General features: G+C 42.4%; 1 protein-coding gene across 9 annotated transcripts in view; it reads right to left on the bottom strand.

Annotated features, from left to right (window-relative positions):
* atg10 (ATG10 autophagy related 10 homolog (S. cerevisiae)) overlaps positions 1–19,233 on the bottom strand; it is a 437,210-nt gene that overhangs the window by 232,062 nt on the left and 185,915 nt on the right. For all 9 annotated transcript variants that reach the window (XM_085989510.1, XM_085989498.1, XM_085989505.1 and 6 more), the window contains one exon: positions 16,406–16,534. In XM_085989510.1, coding sequence (XP_085845636.1) covers positions 16,406–16,534 — 129 coding nt within the window. The remainder of the gene's footprint in view (positions 1–16,405; positions 16,535–19,233) is intronic.

Genomic DNA, 19,233 nt, shown 5'->3' with positions numbered 1-19,233 from the left:
CAGAGATCGCAAGATCTTTGTGCGAAGTTTACTTCGCCGCTGGCCACAAATTCCGGGCCAATGTAACTTTATGATGCACACATCACTTGCCTCACTCTGTGATAGGGCAGGGTTAGATGACTGGCATAGATTGTCTGCACAAGGCAAGAGAAATGAGGGAATCAGTGTGAAAAAACAAGAGGATCAAATCACTCTTTAGGGGCTTTGTAGAGCTTATCCATGATAAGCAGTCACAGTGGCTGGATATTGCTCGGTCTTTATAAAAATCAGGTCATATAATTCTGTATTGACAGGGAATGCCAAGTGCGTGTTCTCTCTCACACACTTTCTTTGCCCAAATGTTAAGTACGAGAAGATACTGAGACAAATCTAAAATACGTGTGAAGTAAATAAATATTGTTTTGTCACAATAATTATTCTGTTTCATGAATGACATAAAATTAGACTGGCTTTTCTCTTGTACAATTCTTTTCAATGCATTCGTAACTGTAATGGAATTTTTCCAAAATGTAGATTTTTTGTATTACTGGTTCCTGTATTTTGGTAGATTAAAAATATCATGTAGTTTTTACAGATGTTAGCTATGTAACGTGGGAGGTACACATGGCAAAGTATGGACAGTGTGAAAATTAATAACTTAAGCAAACAACCAACTTCTGAATTTTAACAATTAAAAAAAAACCATTAAAAGACTTAAATAAAACAGGAGAAACTGCAAATGTCAGAAACCTAAAATAAAAAGAAAATACTGAGAATACACAGCAGGAGAATCAGCAACTGTAGTGAGGTGGGACAGTAAGCTGTGAGGAGAACACAAAGTCTGCAAAGGGATATAGATAGACGAAGTGGGCAGTAAGGTGGCAGATGGAGTATAATGTCGGGAAATGTGAGGTTTTTCACTTTGGTAGGAAGAATAGAAAAACAGAATATTTTTTAAATGGTGAGAAACGTTCAAATGTTGGTGTTGAGAGAGATTTGGGTGTCCTCGTGCAAGAAACACAGAAAGCTAGCATGCAGGTACAGCAAGCAATAAGGAAGGCAAATGGCATGTTGGCCTTTATTGCAAGGGGGTTGGAGTATAAGAGTAAGGAAGTCTTGCTACAATTGTACAGGGCCTTGGTGAGACCACACCTGGAGTACTGTGCACAGTTTTGGTCTCCATATCTAAGGAAGGATATACTTGCCTTGGAGGCGGTGATTGAAGGTTCACTCGATTGATTCCTGGGATGAGAGGGCTGTCCTATGATGAGAGATTGTGTAGAATGGGTCTATACTCTCTGGCGTTTAGAAGAATGAGAGGTGATCTCATTGAAACATACAAGATTCTGAAGGGATATTGACAGGATAGATGCTGAGAGGTTGTTTCCCCTGGCTGGAGTGTCTAAAACTAGGGGGCATGGTCTCAGGATAAGGGGTCGGCCATTTAAGACTGAGATGAGGAGGAATTTCTTCATCTTTGGAATTCTCTGCCCCAGAGGGCTGTGGATGCTGAGTCTTTGAGTGTATTCAAGGCTGAGATAGATAGATTTGTGGACTCTAGGGGAATCAAGGGATATGGAGATCGGGCGGGAAAGTGGAGTTGAGGTCGATGATCAGCCATGATCTTATTGAATGGCGGAGCAGTCTCGAGGGGCCGTATGGCCTACTGCTGCTCTTATTTCTTATGTTCTTAAAAGACAAGTTGATGAAGGGTACATACTTGAAATCTCAAAATCTGTCTCTTCTCTTTACAGATTTCCAGTCATTTTTGTTTTTAAAAGAATTAAACTATTGCAAAGCACACATCGATCAGTTGATTGGTGGCTCCCCACTGTGCTGCAGTCATTTCTACTCTGGGCCTCTACAATAGATAAACACCCATGGTGGAAGTGGAACAGGCCAATTCATCCCCATCCTATTTCAAATTTGGCCCTTTTTTTGGGATGGCAGCTCATTAGTCCTCACTGAATAAAGCTCATTCCATTTTGGATGCTCTCTTGTGGGTTGGGCAAGACATAGGCCATCATTTTCATACTTACAAGATCTTTTAAACCAATAAATTCCTTCCACAAGGTTAGGGGACTTCCTTACATGGCATGATTTGGATCAATGCAATACCAAAAAGGTGCTGCATTGTCAGACAAAACATTAAACTGAGACCCCCATCCTCCCTCTCAGGTGGACTTAAATATGATCCCATGGCATTATTCAAAGAAGAGCAGGGGAATTCTCCTCGTGTCCAGACTGACATTTACCCTTCAACCGCCAAATCAGATTAACTGGCCATTTATCTCACTGCCGTTTGTGGGACCTTGCAGTGCACAAACTGGCTGCTGTGTTTGTCTAAGAACAACAGCGACTACATTTCAAAAATAATTCATTAGCTTTGAGGCATTCTGAGATGTCCGGAGGACATGAAGGGGGCCACATGAGTGCAATTTTTTTTCTTTCACAGTTCTCCCACCCGCTGTAGGGTAATTTGAAAAGGAGAACTTACATTTTAACCTGCTTGGTGTGGTGGAATTTCATGCATGGAAAGGCATAAAGAGTATCATGTGATTTTCCAACTTTTCTTTCAGCTATGGAAGTCTACATACAAAGATCTGATCTAAAGAATCTGTTACTCAATCATGGGTTTAGTGTTTTGGGGTGGGAAGCAGAAGAAAAATATTGCATTTCTTTATAGAATTCCCACAAAGACTAGGATGATACTTTGACAACTGAAGGACAGCAATGTTACAATAAGCCCAATTCAAAAATTACCATCAGACTAAAGCTTAGTTCAGAAACAGTCTTCTCCAAAAGTTCCATTTCACAGGTGTGACATTGGCCACTGAGAAGAAGTGCATTCTGGGAACTTTACCTTCAAAGTAATAATTGATATCATAATGCAGACAAACCATCAATGCACATCTCCACTTATATATTACTTGCTGGAGTGCCCGGCGGTGCCGAGGGTTTTTTGAGGGCATGTTGTTGTTGGAAGAGAGAGAGAGAGAGAGAGAGAGACTGGGGGGAGTAGAGAGAGACTGGGGGGGAGAGAGAGACTGGGGGGGGAGAGAGAGAGAGAGAGACTGGGGGGGAGAGAGAGAGAGAGAGACTGGGGGGGGAGAGAGAGAGAGAGAGACTGGGGGGAAGAGAGAGAGAGAGAGAGACTGGGGGGAAGAGAGAGAGAGAGAGACGGGGGAGTGAGAGAGAGAGAGACTGGGGGGGAGAAGAGGGAGACGGGGGGGGGGAAGAGAGAGAGAGACTGCTGGATTTAGTTCGGGATTAGCCTGGAGAGAGAGGGGGGGAAGGAGCGCCTCAGGCCTGGCCCGATGGACACCTGCGAAGGAAGGAAGGAAGGCGAGCTCTCCCTCCCTCTTCCACCCCCTGACTCTTTCCCTCCCTCACCCCTCTCTCTCTCCCTGCCCCTCTCTCTCTCTCCCTGCCCCTGTCTCTCCCCCTCCCCCCGCTCTCTCTCCCTCCCTCCCCTCTCTCTCCCTCTCCCCCTCTCCTCTCCCTGCCTCTCTCCCTCCCCCTCTCTCTCTCCCTCCCACTCCCCCTGTCTCTCCCTGCTTTCCTCTCTGTCCCTCCCTCCCCTCTCCCTCCCTCCCTCCCCTCTCCCTCCCTAGCGCCTCAGGCCCGGACACTGAGCCGAGCCCCGGGACCGGGCCGAGGGGGGGAAAGGCCGAGTCCCCGGACCGGGGCCGCAAATGGAGCCGAGCCCCGGGACCGGGCCGAGGGGGGGAAAGGCCGAGTCGGCGGCCTGCGGCCGCAAACAATACCAAGCCCCAAAACCGGGCCGAGGGGGGGAAAGGCCGAGTCCCCGGCCCGCGGGCGCAAACGGAGCCGAGCCCCGGGACCGGGCCAAGGGGGGGAAAGCCCGAGTCCCCGGCCGCAAACGGAGCCGAGCCCCGGGACCGGGCCGAGGGGGGGAAAGCCCGAGTCCCCGGCCGCAAATGGAGCCGAGGACCGGGCCGAGTGACCCCAACTCACCTCCCGCTAGGCTCCGTCCCGACCTGCCAGCCTTTACCAAGATGGCGGCGATGGCAATGCTCGGCTCCGACCCGCCAGCCTTTACCAAGATGGCGGCGATCGCGGGCCGCTGGTTTGGAATCGGGCCCAGCGGGACGGGCGGTGCCTAGCTCAGGCGTGGCTGGCGAGGAGAGGCCGAGGCTTCGAGGCCTGCAGGCAGCTCATCCACCGCCGAGGGGAGGGAAAGCCCGAGTCCCCTTTGCAAATGGATTTTTTTTTCTTTTAAAACCAACTTTTTTTTTGCTGGAAATCTATATTTAATGTGTCAATACTAATGAATCAACAATTTCCTCACCTCCATTACCATTTTTTGAGCTTGGGGCCCGGCAGGTGTTTAATGGCCGCCACTCACCTCAGCTCAGCTCCCGCTCGGCAGTTTGTATGATTAGGCCCCGCCCACAAACGCCATGAAACGCCCCCCAATTGGTCAACCATCATGTCACTCAACGCTAATGAGCGGTAGGATTGGTCAACCTTCACGTCACTCATTATCTGCTAATTAGCATTGATTGACTGACGTCAAGGTCGACCAATCCTGTGCCGTCACGATTGACCAATCCTACAGTTCAGTCGCCTGATGGTTGGCCAATCACTGCGTCTGTGGGCGGGACTAATGCTTTTTACCCCTTGATGCCTTTTGTGTCTAGAAATATATCTATCTCCATCTTAAATATATTGGCCCATAATTTCCGATAGGCGGCTTCCTGCATACGGATGCCTCCTATTGGAAAAATAATCTACGAACTTACCCGAGGGCTTCTGAGGTCCGGACACTTCCGATCCTGGGCCTCTCCACAATCGAAATGTGCAGGGCCCACGTACCCCAGGGGCGCAGGCAGTTCGCAGGCGTCCCTGGGATCACATGGGCCAGGCCTGCCAATAGGAGAAGGGAATCTCCCTTCATACTTTTGACAGATAGACCCGTCAAAAGTATGAATGGAGATCACCCCAAAAACACATCAAAACATGAAATACATTTTTTTTTAAATCATCACGTTTTTAAAATGAGTTAAAATTACATTAAATATTTTAAACAAAAATTTAATTTTTAAAAAAAAAATAAAGTTTTTTACGGGGCTGAAAATAAACTTATCTTTTTTAAAAGTATTTTTATATTATACATGAGTGAAATTTTTTAAAATACTTTTTTTCAACTTTTATGCTGGTAAAAGCAGGCCCCGTATCCCGAGACTGTGACCCCGCGTTCTCGACCCCCAGCCAGGGGAAACATCCTCCCTGCATCCAGTCTGTCTAGCCCTATCAGAATTCTATACGTTTCAATGAGATCCCCTCTCATTCTTCTTAACTCTAGTGAATACAGGCCTAGTCGACCCAATCTCTCCTCATACGACAGTCCTGCCATCCCAGGAATCAGTCTGGTGAACCTTTGCTGCACTCCCTCTATGGCAAGTATATCCTTTCTTAGGTAAGGAGGCCAAAACTGCACACAGTACTCCAGGTATGGTCTCACCAAGGCCCTATGTAACTGTAGTAAGACACCCTTGCTCCTGTACTTAAATCCTCTTGCAATGAAGGCCAACATACCATTTGCCTTCCTAATGGCTTGTTTGCTTTCAGTGATTGGTGTACAAGGACACCCAAGTCCCTTTTTACATCAATATTTCCCAATCTATCACCATTTAAATAATACTCTGCCTTTCTGTTTTTCCTATCGAAGTGGATAACTTCACATTTATCCACGTTATACTGCATCTGCCATGTATTTTCCCACTCACTCAACTTGTCTAAATCGCCTTGAAGCCTCTTTGCATCCTCCTCACAACTCACAATCCCACCTAGTTTCGTGTCGTCAGCAAACTTGGAAATATTACATTTGGTTCACTCATCCAAATCATTGATATATATTATGAAGTAGCTGGGGCCCAAGCACTGATCCCTGCGGTACCCCACTAGTCACCGCCTGCCACCCCGAAAAAGACCCATTTATTCCTACTCTCTGTTTCCTGGCTGTTAACCAATTTTCAATCCATGCCAGTAAATATACCCCCAATCCCATGTGCTTTAATTTTGCACACTAACCTCTTATGTGGGATTTATCAAAGGCCTTCTGAAAATCCAAACACACCACATCCACTGGTTCTCTCATTTATTCTACCAGTTACATCCTCAAAAAACTCCAGTAGGTTTGTCAAACACGATTTCCCTTTCATAAATCCATGTTGACTTTGTCTAATCCTGTTGATATTTTCTAAGTGTCCTGTTATCACATCCTTTATAATAGACTATAGCATTTTCCCTACTACTGATGTTAGGCTAACTGGTCTGTAGTTCCCTGTTTTCTCTCCCTCCTTTTTTAAATAATGGGGTTATATTTGCCATCCTCCAATCTGCAGGAACTGTTCCATAATCTACAGAGTTTTGGAAGATGACAACCAATGCATCCACTATTTCCATGGCTACCTCTTTTAATACTCTGGGATGCAGATTATCAGGCCCTGGGGATTTATCGGCTTTCAGTTCCATTAATTTCTCCAGCACTACTTGTTTACTAATACTAATTTCCTTTAATTCCTCCTTCTCACTAGACCCTTGGTTCCCTAGCATTTCTGGGAAGTTATTTGTGTCCTCTTCCATGAAGACAGAACCAAAGTATTTGTTTAATTGCTCAGCCAGTTCCTTGTTCCCCATTATAAATTCTCCCGTTTCTGACTGTAAGGGATTTACATTTGTCTTTACTAATCTTTTTCTTTTTACATACTTGTAAAAGCTTTTACAGTACGCTTTTATGTTCTTTGAAAGTTTACTCTCATACTCTATTTTCCCCTCTTAATCAATCTCTTGGTCCTTTTTTGCTGAATTCTAAACTGCTCCCAATCCTCAGGCTTGCTACTTTTTCTGGCAACTTTATATGACTGCTCTTTGGATCTAATACTATCCTTAATTTCTTTTGTTAGCCATGGTTGGGCTGCTTTTCCTTTTGTGTTTTTGCGCCAGAAAGGAATGTATAATGGTTGCAATTCATGCATTAGTTCCTTAAATGTTAGCCATTGCCTATCCACCGTCATGCCTTTTAATGAAGCTCCCCAATCTATCATAGCCAACTCACTCCTCATACCTTCGTAGTTTCCTTTGTTTAGATTTAGGACCCTAGTTTCGGATTGGACTATTTCACTTTCCATCTTAATGAAGAATTCTATCATGTTATGGACACTCTTCCTTAAAGGACCCCACACAACAAGATTATTAATTAACCTCTTCTCATTGCACAATACCCAAACTAGGATAGCCTGTTCCCTAGTTGGCTCCTTAACGTACTGGTCTAAAAAACCATCTCGTACACATTCCAGGAATTCATCCTCCACAGTATTATGCTAATTTGGTTTGGCCAGTCTATATGTAGATTAAAGCCACCCATGATTACTGTAGTACCCTTGTTACATGCATCTCTAATTTCTTGTTTGATGCCGTCCCCGATATCACCACTACTGTTTGGAGGCCTATAGACAACTCCCACCAATGTTTTCTGCCCCTTGATGCTTTTTAGCTCCACCCAGACTGATTCTGCATCTTGATTTTCTGAGCCAATATCCATTCTCACTATTGCTCTGATTTCATCCTTTACTAACAACGCCACCCCACCTCCTTTTACTTTTTACCTGTCCCTTCCTAAATATCGAATATCGTTGGATATTCAGCTCCCAGCCTTGGTCACCCTGCAACCATGTCTCCGTAATCGCAATTATATCGTATCCGTTTACATCTATTTGCACTCTTTATTCATCTACCTTATTACGAATGCTTTGTGCATTCAGATACAATGCCTTTAGATTTGCCTTTTTAACATTTTTAGACATCATAACATTTTTTTGTACTATGGTCCTATTTGTCTTATTACCATTTTTTCTTACCCGGACCCTACTTGTTAGTGCACTCTTGTTTGTACGCTCTGTCCCTTCCTGATACAATCACTTTCCTGCACTGCTTCCTTGTCTTTTCTCTTTAGCATTCTAGATTTCTCTCCACTGGGACCCTCCCACCCCCACTATTAGTTAATGGATAATAACTATGTAAGGCATGGTTTAGACTTTAAAATATGTTTTAATATTCCTGCATGTTTTGAATTTCTTTATTAGAATCATCTGACAGAGAAGTACATCAGCTTACTATTTGGAACCTCTTTTCAGGAAAGCCTCAATGAGTTGTATGGAATAACTTCAAAGCTAGAAATAAGTAACACAGTAACTACCAAGAACTAACTGAGGCTGCAATGTATACTAACATTTTTGTGCCCATGCAAAGTTGTTTTTGGTTTGCAATGTAAAAGTGGGAGCATAACTTTGAACACTAGCAAGTGTACTGGAGTCATAGGAGGCCTCCTCTAGGAAGCTGTCTCACACCAATTGTCATCCCCAAAGAGTGCAATGTAAATCCAGCTTTGGAAACATTTCAGGAGTTGTACATATATTCTAACTTCCTGTGTCAATTCATTTATGCAATGTAATGTCTGACTATCATGTATATAGGATTACATAGAATATACAGCCCAGAAACAGGCCATTCAGCCCAACCAGTTCATGTCGGCGTTTATGCTCCACTCGAGCCCCCTCCTGTCTTTCCTCATCTAAATCTATCAGCATAACCCTCTATTCCCTTCTCCCTCATATGCTTATCTAGCCTCCCTTTAAATGCATCTATACTATTCGCTTCAACCACTCCCTGTGGTAGCGAGTTCCACATTCTCACCACTATCTGGGCAAAGAAGTTTCTTCTGAATTCTCCATTGGATTTCTTGGTGACTATCTTATATTGATGGCCTCTAGTTATGTTCTTCCCCACAAGTGGAAACACTCTCTCTGTATCCACTCTATCAAAATATTTCATAATTTTAAAGACCTGAATTAGATCACCCCTGAGCTTTCTTTTTTCAAGCAAAAAGAGACCCAGCCTGTTCATCCTTCCCCGATAGGTATACCCTCGCATTTCTGATATCATCCTTGTAAATCTTCTCTGTGCCTCTATATCCTTTTTATAATATGGCAACCAGAATTGTACACAGTACTCCAAATGTGGTCTAACCAAGGTTCGATACAAGTTTAGCATAACTTCACTACTTTTCAATTCTATCCCTTTAGAAATAAACCCTAGTGCTTGGTTTGCTTTTTTATGGCCTTGTTAACCTATGTTGCTACTTTAAGTAATTTGTGTATTTGTACTCCGAGATCCCTTTGTTCCTCTACCCCACCTAGACTCACACCCTCCAAGTAATAAGTGACCTCTTCCTACCAAAATGTAATACCTCACATTTATCTGTGTTGAATTTCATTTGCCAATTATATGCCCATTCTGCAAGTTTATGAATGTCTTCCTGTAATTTGTTGCAGTCCTCCATGTAGGTTCTGAACTTAACACTCATGTACAACTAATAAAATATAGAGCCACCAGTGCAATAATTTTCTTTTAAAGTACTGTAAATAGGTCATACATTAGGAATCTGATTTTTAAAATATGGAGAAATCTGTAAGGCCGTTCTTCTATTTTTTCATCTGCAGCGCAGACAGAGAAGACTACTATTAGCTGCCTTTATGAGTGGGAATGGATAGAGGAGAAGTATAATTTTAAAAAGCATCAGCACAGTGGAGCAGAAGGTTGCAGCACTCTTGTCCATTGCCAGAGTGAGAGTGCATGCTTTATCACTGGTTTCCACTTCAGCTTACTTTTGTGCGAGTGCATGTGCATATATTCCCCTTCACCTTGTTCTATTCCTTTTTAAATGCTGATTATCTATAATATTTTCTAGTACCTATGAAGGCTCTACAGCTGAATGTTAACATGTCTCTTCTCTCCTTAGATAATACCTGACCTGCTGTGTATCCAGCATTTTCTGTTCATTTCATATTTCCAGCATCTGCAGTATTTTACATTTTGTTAATTTATTTGCATGTTCATATCCATGCAATCTTGCATGTTGTGAACTGAATGGCAACAAAGCAGTTCAGTCTTCGTCATCCCTGAACTTACTATAAAACCAAAAAGTTGAACTTCTTTAGATACCTAACACAATGGTTATATGTTTAAAATCGCTAACATTTGGTATGTTCTGGCAATTATGTTAGTAAAATTCAGAGTTCTAACAAATATTGTGAGGCTCACTTAAAAATAAGAAAAGGCCATCGAGTCCAACAAGGAACAAGTACGTCCCTTTTTCCATGCATCAACCCACCTACCTGCATTCTTACCATATCCCTTGACGTAATAAAACTCACTACGCACTTGGTTTAAGCATAAAGCAAGGCTTTAATCAACTTATTCCAGAACATGGAGGTCTAGTTGTATCCACTAGCTCCTTGTCTTTACAAAATGTCCCTGACAAGCTGGGGCCAACGCCCGAGTATTTATACTCCTTGGACGGCGCCACCAGCTGGCCGTCCAGTGTTATTTCATAGGTAGTTTTTCGATGATGAGATTTATGACATCCCTCATCTCTAATTATATAAACATCAAGACTATACGCAATTAGATGGCAAGTTTGACATACAAATCAAAACGGCAGCACACGTGGTCTCGACACTGCAGACTAAAATCTTTTGGACACAATTTCTACTCATACATATACAAGGCAACACTGCATAATAGCACATATATAGTAACAAATAATAGAGTTATGCATATCTATTACAGTAAAAATAAATTAATATTGCATCAATAGAAATGCCACATTTGCTTCAGTAAGGATGGTCATCCTCATTCCTCAAAAAACAGTTACAGTATAAAAGGTGCCAAGAAACAGGAAGAACCTAATTGGTTCAGACTTAGATCCCTCTTAATAATCAAGGAAACATCTCAAATTTAAGGAATATTCCTCTACTTTGTACTTCTCAATCCTTCATCCAAACAGAAAAACTTCTGCTCGAGGATTATAGGATACAATTCCTGTCCTCCCAATGGATCAATCTATAAATGACAGCACTGTCCCAACAACAGATTATTGTTGTCAAGTAGATGTAGGGATTACTTCTTGTGCATTACTGAGCCCTCTGCACCCAGGTGTATCACCCCATGAGGCATGGAAGGATTCCTTTTTTATGCGCTTCTTGAAAAGAGACAAAGTCTACTGGGCTGGGCCTAGGTGCGTGGCAAGAATGCCATTCAAACTCTACCGGTGCTTTTTTTTTTTATAGCTTTCAAAGGTGAGATGGATCTGCTCATCAAACAGCTTCTTAAATACAAGCAAAAGTACTAGCAGCACTTTCTGCAATTCAGGTGGCAACTAAGCAAGTCAAAAAACCAGGAGCTGGCATTCACAGGAAGTCAATAATGACTCAACCAGGCCTAAATTGAAGTAGGCCGTGCCCAGTCAAAAACCTGTTAAGGGAACAAAGTCTAACAAACAAAAAGTGCTGAAACGCAAATATAAAATAACTTTTCCTTCTAATTGGGAAAATATCTGATGTTTACCCCTAATATTGCTCATCAAAAATGGTGATAAAGAACTGTTTCCACCAGCGAGTGAGTCCGTAACCAGAGGACACAGATTTAACATAATTGGCAAAAGAACCAGAGGGGAGATGAGGAGATTTTTTTTTTACGTACTGAGTTGTGATCTGGAGTGCACTGCCTGAAAGGGTGGTGGAAGCAAATTCAATAGTAACTTTCAAAAGAGAACTGGATATATACTTCAAAAGGAAAAATTTGCAGGACTATGGGTTAAGAGCAAGGGAGTGGAACTAATTGGATAGCTCTTTCAAAGAGCCAGCGCAGGCAGAAAGGGCTATTTCAGTGGTGTAACATTCTATGATTGTATCTGACACGTGAAGGTATTTAGACTGTCCATTACATAAACCTCTAAAATTATGTTTAACAGCCAAGACTGCTGCAGATGATGCAAGACCCAATATACAGCTAAATGGGGATCAGTCATTTGATGCACATAGCTCAAAATTCTTAAAGGGATGGTGCTCCTTGTGATTTTCCCTGAACATGCCAGGCAATGCAATTTCTATATGAAGACTGATGAATGATGGAGAATTAAGTATATTCAGAAATTCACAAGCAACTAACAAAGCAAGCAAAATCAATGCTAACAAGTGGGACCCACAGAGCATCCTACAAGCTAAATATTCGTTTATCCAGTAGGTTGTTAAGAAACCCTGTATAAACGAAGGCATGGATGAAGATAAATTGGCACCTGAGCAAATATTATCTTTACATTTATGTTCATCTTATAAAGGGTACCCACTGACAGCAATTCTCACTTTCCTTGTTAGCAATGCCTAAACGTAGAGTGGACATGATTGCCAACATACTGCTGTATAAATTTAAATGGTCTAGACAGTGTTAACCACCAAGAATTCTTTTTTTTAGGTAGGAGGAGCTGGGAGTAAGTAGGCACAGTGGAGAACTTCCCTTTGGCACCAAAACAAAGTGCTACTTCAGTGATCTTTGAACTCATTTGGCTTACTGGAGTATTTGGATCGCAATGGCCCAGATTTTGAAGAATACTGGTGAGATTATCAGCGCTCACTGTTATTATGGAGTAAATCGGACAGCTACTTTGGAGTCCGCACATGCGCAGTTAAACACAGAAATCAGGAAGTTACTGTCCAATTTGCCCTGCTCCTCCATAAGCTGCGCTACACTGGTACCTCGCCAAAAGACTCGGCATTAAAACCCACGTAAAGGTGTGAATTGCTGTACTTACCCAATAGTTACCCACTAAATACGCCAGAAAAGGTCAAGTGAGTTTTTAGCGGCGTGATACATCTTAATTACTGCCAAACAACCTCTCTGGCACTGAAAATTTAATATTACAAGTGTGGAGTTACATTCCTTGAGAACTGACTTATTGTTGGGAGATTTAAAAAAAAATTAAAATCACTTTTTACTTTTTCTTTGTCTCTTTTATCTCTCTCTTAATTCCATCTTTCGTTCCCGCTATTTGTTTCACTTTCTGTACATGGTTCTACAATTAATTAAATATTTGAAGTGATACATCCTGGTTTAGACTCTGCGTGTCTCAGTGAGGATTCTTCAATCTGATTGGTTGACGAGCCATGCCGTTGCTTGCCCCACTCACACATGCCAGAGATCCCCTGGAGAGGGTGCTGCACTGAAAATGATCTCTAGGAACCTAAGTTGCCGCTCAAAAGCCCACAAAAAGTCTGTGGGCAGCTGCAAGTTTGATGAACAGTGAGCGCCGTTCTTTAGCCGCTGACTGCGAAATCCGGGTCAATATCAGTTAAGCAAATCTTCACTTTGTTTAGTAGGGATTTCTCGCTACGGCCATCCCCACGCCTCCACTACTCGCCTTCAAATAGCCACCTAACCTCAGACCATCGTTCGCAGCAAATTACCCAGCTTTCAGGAGAACAGCGACCACGACACCACACAACCCTGCCATGGCAACCTCTGCAAGACATGCCAGATCATCAACACAGATACCATCATCACACGTGAGGACACCACCCACCAGGTACATACTCATGTGACTCGGCCAACATTGTCTACCTCATACGTTGCAGGAAAGGATGCCCTGGAGCATGGTACATCGGCGAGACCATGCAGACACTGCAACAACGGATGAACGGACACCGTGCAACAATCGCCAGGCAGGAGTGTTCCCTCCCAGTCGGGGAACACTTCAGCAGTCAAGGACATTCAGCCTCCGATCTTCGGGTAAGCATTCTCCAAGGCGGCCTTCGAGACACACGACAATGCAAAATCGTAGAGCAGAAACTGATAGCCAAGTTCCGCACTCATGAGGACGGCCTCAACCGGGATCTTGGGTTCATGTCACGCTACATGTAACCCCACCTGATGTAGGGTCATCCAGACTCGAGTCGTCATTGGCTTGTTCTCTCTACACAGATGCGGCCGGACCTGCTGTGATTTCCAGCAAAATGTTTTTTGTCTGTTTTTTGCTTTTCATACAGACCCCAGCATCTGCAACATTTTACCCCTTGTGACCCCACCTCATTGTTCTTTGATGTAATGTTTTCCTGACTGACCTGTTTGGACACCATTCACACCTTTGATTGCTGTGATTATCTCTCTGCCGAGGTGTGATAAATGGCAGTTAGAAAGATTACCTGTAATCATCTGGCATTATTCTCTGACTATATAATCTGTGTCTATAGGCATCTCTTCACTTCATCTGATGAAGGAGCAGCGCTCCGAAAACTTGTGATTTCAAATAAAACTGTTGGACTATAACCTGGTGTTGTGTGACTTCTTACACAGTCTAAGGATAAGGGGTAGGCCATTTAGGACAGAAATGAGGAGGAATTTCTTCAACCAGGGAGTGGTGAACCTGTGGAATTCTCTACCACAGAAGGCAGTAGAGGCCAATACATTAAATATATTGAAGAAGGAGTTGGATATATTTCTTAAGGCTAAAGGGATCAAGGGGTATGGGGAGAAAGCAGGGACCGGGTACTGAATTTGGATGATCAGCCATGATCGCATTGAATGGCGGAGCAGGCTCGAGGGGCTGAATGGCCTACTCCTGCTCCTATCTTCTATGTTTCCATGTAACATAGGAGGTGCAACACGACAGATGAGAAATGCATGCAAAAGCCCCATTTATTGTATATTACTAGAAGATCTCCTGTGATGTTGCTCACAGTAAGTTAGAGGAAATGGAGAATGTATTATCCTGCTGCTAAGGTAAATGTGTTCCTTAAGGCCACAAAATCTAAATGCTGCTCAGTAAAACCTGGGTAGTCAGGGTTTAACTACACTGAAGGTTTTGGGTCACAACCCTGCCTTTGTTTTTTTTAATGTAGCACACAGGAAATATGTATTAGACATACATTTTGTTTATATAATATTGAAAATTAATCTTCCATGGTGCTGCTCACCAAGGCATAAGATGTGCTATTTAAAGACTGGAACATTATACAATGTAAAGCACATTGTGTTATTCTGCTGCTAAAGTATAACTACATGCCCTTTTATAACAACAACTTGAATTTATATTGCGCCTTTAAAGTAGTAAAACATCCTAAGGCACTTCACAGGAGCATTATCAAACAAAATTTGGTACCAAGGCACATAAGGAGATATTAGGACAGATGGTCAAAGAGGTAGATTTTAAGGAACGTCTTAAAGGAGGAGAGAGAGGTAGAGAGGCGGGGGGGGGGGGTTTAGGGAAGGAATTCCAGAGCTTAGGGCTTAGCTGATATGTGGTCGGAAGCCTACTTGGAGCTGTAAAGGCTATAAAGTCCAATAAATAAGTAAACACCGGGTGATTTCACTGAAAGGTTAATTGCTCTTCACACTAGAGATCAGGACCATGATGTTTTGATTGTGGAAAGGTCAAATAAGAACCTGCAAACATTGTGGCTCTGGTATTTTCTGTTCCTAGGCTATTCTGAGCATTGCAAGTGACTAAGTTTATTTGTTTATACTACTTTTCTTTAAAGAATGACATAAATTTACATTAGATAGCATGTGCCATCTCAAATGTGACGGACATCTGAAGTTTGATGGACAGTAAGTGTACACATATGTAAAGTTTTTATAAAAACACATGTATACATACACAACTGACAATGACTAAACAGATAATACAAATGTTCAAATCTCAGAAGATAGGAAGATTTTCACAACGGTTATCACATGCAAAAATCTATCCAATGAAACAAATAGGTTCTTTCCTATCAAAGGAACCATGCTGTTAACTAAATCAAAGGAACAAATCCATTCGATCTTTTGATCAAAGTCTGATCTTTAAACAAGTTCTGATCTTTAAACAAGTTAAGTGAGTAATTCAAACTGCTGAAACATACAAGTAATTCACTTAACCTCAGTTTCAGCACCAAATCCTCACCCACCTAACTCCACTGAAAACAGTAGGAACGCTGTGACCCAAGGCTAAGTGAAGACACAACGCAGCTTCAGATATGTAGCAATGGCAGCACCCTGCTTAAAAGGACAGCCAATTGTCAGTAAAACTACTTATCTTAAATTTACATGGAATTATCTTTTTCAGATGAATATACGAATGAGGCCTTATCCTGCAACATATATTCATTTAAAATTTCCAGTTAGACTGTAAAATTATTTTCAGGTATTCAGCATGGTACTTAAAGTGTTAATAATTTAATCATATTTCTGGAACACTTGCGTTTGTACGGCAGAATCTTTTCTGGGCATCAGGGAGGAAATAGTCTCATTATTTTTCCTGCATTGTGCAAGGTCATTTCTTCTGAGTTGGTGGAGCACCTCTTCATAACATTAAAAATGGTATTAACACAGATTAAACCTTAACTTTTCATAGAAAATGTTGCTAACTATGGGGCTATACTTAATATATCTGTCCCAAGTGAGTTCATGATATATTCATTTATAAACTTCACAATATAAGAAAGGCATTTTGGTGCATACAATGCAAGTACAACAGAATCGAAAACCATTTACTAGAAGTGTTTAGTTAATCAGTTATTCTCACCTCTTCCTCACAAAGAGGCTCTGCTTCATGATACGGAAGACCTTGAAGGCAATGATCCCCCACAACTAAGTTGTTTTTGGAATGTTTAGATCTCAAGTGTACTTTTACCATGTACCCCTCATCGAGCTCCTGTAAAGATAAATTCATAGTGTAGAATTTTAATGCAGTGCATTTTACTGCAGCAAAAGCATTTCTCTTGCAGTTGATAAGGCCCACAGTAGATCACTGGCCATGTTATTTAGTGTACTGCAAATTTCTTAAAGGGAACTCGAGGCTCAGTTCTGATAAATTCAATGTTTATTGCTCCAAAAATTTGAATTATCCTACAATTTCAATTAAGCAATGTAAATAGCACAGCAAAATGGGAATTCAATTCTTTAAAAAAATCATAATTTGAATTAAGAGTCAGATGGATTTAATATACAGAACATACATCCAATATCTAGTTCCTAAATCCAATTTAGTCTTGAAATTTCATCTGAATACGAAAATCAAGTTTCCTCCCACTGAAAACAGCCACTTACCACATTTGTCACCAGACATTACACTGCTTGGTATAGTGCACAAGGAAATTAAAACAGTCAAATAGCATTTTTTTAAATTTCAATTTCTTAGGCACAATTTTACTAGTAACGAAAGATGAGGAAGCTTAGATTATTGACTAAACAAAAAATTAACTACCAAGAATTCCAAGATTATCATGTAATTGCAGCTCACATTAAGCAATGAATAACATGACCTGGTGATAAAATACAGTTAACAACAATGCATTAATGTGCAGATAGTTCATTCTTGTGCAAATATACAAGTTTCACACATTACATCTTGATTGATTCCACTCATCCTCCTCAGTTTTCCAAACATAATCACATTTGATGGGATGTGGTAAAATTTAGTGTCTCACAGCACATGGATCAAGTAAATTACATGAATCTCATTAAACACAACAAAGCTTCCCCCGGATTCAACTAAATGCAAAATTACATACTGAAGTAGATAGAACCTGCTCCAGTAGTGACCAGCAACAGAAACATTCCAGGACAAAAGAACTTAATCGTCACCCCATCCACCAGCTTAGGCATCCACTCCCTCTACTATTGGCATATCGTGGCTGCACTGTGTACTATCTATAGGATGCACAGCAGCTAATCGCCAAGGTTTCTTCAGCAGTACTTCTCAAACCTGCGACCTCCACCACCTAGAAGGACAAGGGCAGCAGGTGCAGGAGAACACCAACCCCTTGAAGTCACACACCATCCCAACTTGGACATATATCAGCGTTCCTTCATCATCACTGGGTCAAAGTCCGGGAACTCCCTACCGAACAGCACTGTAGGAGTACCTTCATCACACAGACTGCAGCAGTTCAAGTTGGAGGCCCACCACCAATGTTCCCGTTTAGCTGCGCTGTCTGAAGCTCCTGCGCAGGCCGCTTGCCGGTTTCCAAGTGGCAAAACCACGCATGCTCAGAAGTTTGAATGAGTTGCACAGCCCGACCCAAAAAGAAATTACAGGGAACATTGCCCACCACTACCTTCAAGAATAAATTCTGGCCTCACCAATGACACCCATATCTTAGCCATGAATAATAAAAGAAATTCCCACATCTGGACTCATTATTGCATAAAATTCACTTCCTCCAAACTTAAAAAAATAGACTATCGACCCGTTTAAAAAAAAGTCTAAATACAAATGATTTACTCAACTTTAACATCACTTACTTTATTCAGTCCCTTTAGGCCTGTTGCATTGAGTTTGTGAATACTTTTGTTTAAACAACAAGTGAGATGACATCAGAGCTGACTAGCCAGAAGAGGCCGAGGTAAGTTTAAAAACTTTGCCTGTTTTTAAGCTCCTTATGGGCCAGGAGGAGCAGGAATGCTCACCCCAGGCCTCACAAGGAAGCCTTTGGCCTTCCCAGCCCCAATCCTCTCATGCTTCACCACCACCCCCCCCACATCCCAATCGCGGCCCTGAGCCTCCCTGCCCCACTGGAGACAGCGCGGGATTCCCCCTGTGGTGAGGTTAAAAGTAAGTTGTGGCGACGATGACATCATTGGGTCGTGACTTTTGCATGTTAAGTAGGCCTCCGCCTGCTTTTAGCAGGAGCCTCATCCAGGGCTGAATGCCGCTGTAAACATTAGGATGGCCAGGAATTGGGTGGCCGACCCTCTTTAAAATCGAGGCATACAAATCTGTGTACCATGGGAACAGCATGACAAAGTCAGAACACGTCCAAATGCATTTCCGGGGGGAAGGGAGGAAGGGACGGGCGGACGGAAATTGATATAGTGCCTTTCACGACCACCAGACATCTCAAAGCGCTTTATAGTCAATGAAGTACTTTTGAAGTGTAGTCACTGTTGTGATGTGGGAAACGCGGCAGCCAATTTGCGCACAGCAAGGTCCCACAAACAGCAATGTGATAATGACCAGATAATCTGTTTTTAGTGATGTTGATTGAGGGATAAATATAGGCCAGGACACCAGGAATAACTCCCCGGCATTCTTCGAAATAGTGCCATGGGATCTTTTACGTCCACCTGAGAGAGCAGACGGGGCCTTGGTTTAATGTCTCATCCGAAAGACGGCACCTCCAACAGTGCAGCTCTCCCTCAGCACTGCACTGGAGTGTCAGCCTAGCTTTATGAACTCACAACCTTCTGACTCAGAGGCGAGGGGTGCTCCCCACTGAGCCACAGCTGACCCAGGAAAGTGAGTAAGTTATGGGGGAGGGGAAAGAGGGAAAAGACTCAAAGTGGAGATATATAAAACCAAAATTTAAAAGAAGTGAAATATATTTGATCTCCCTAAAGTTCTACGAATGT

Source organism: Somniosus microcephalus, chromosome 1 (genome assembly GCF_052327205.1).
Source record: "Somniosus microcephalus isolate GS21.2 chromosome 1, FLI_Smic_1.0, whole genome shotgun sequence".
Taxonomy (NCBI): domain Eukaryota; kingdom Metazoa; phylum Chordata; class Chondrichthyes; order Squaliformes; family Somniosidae; genus Somniosus; species Somniosus microcephalus.
This window is presented reverse-complemented; position numbering and strand designations above follow the sequence as displayed.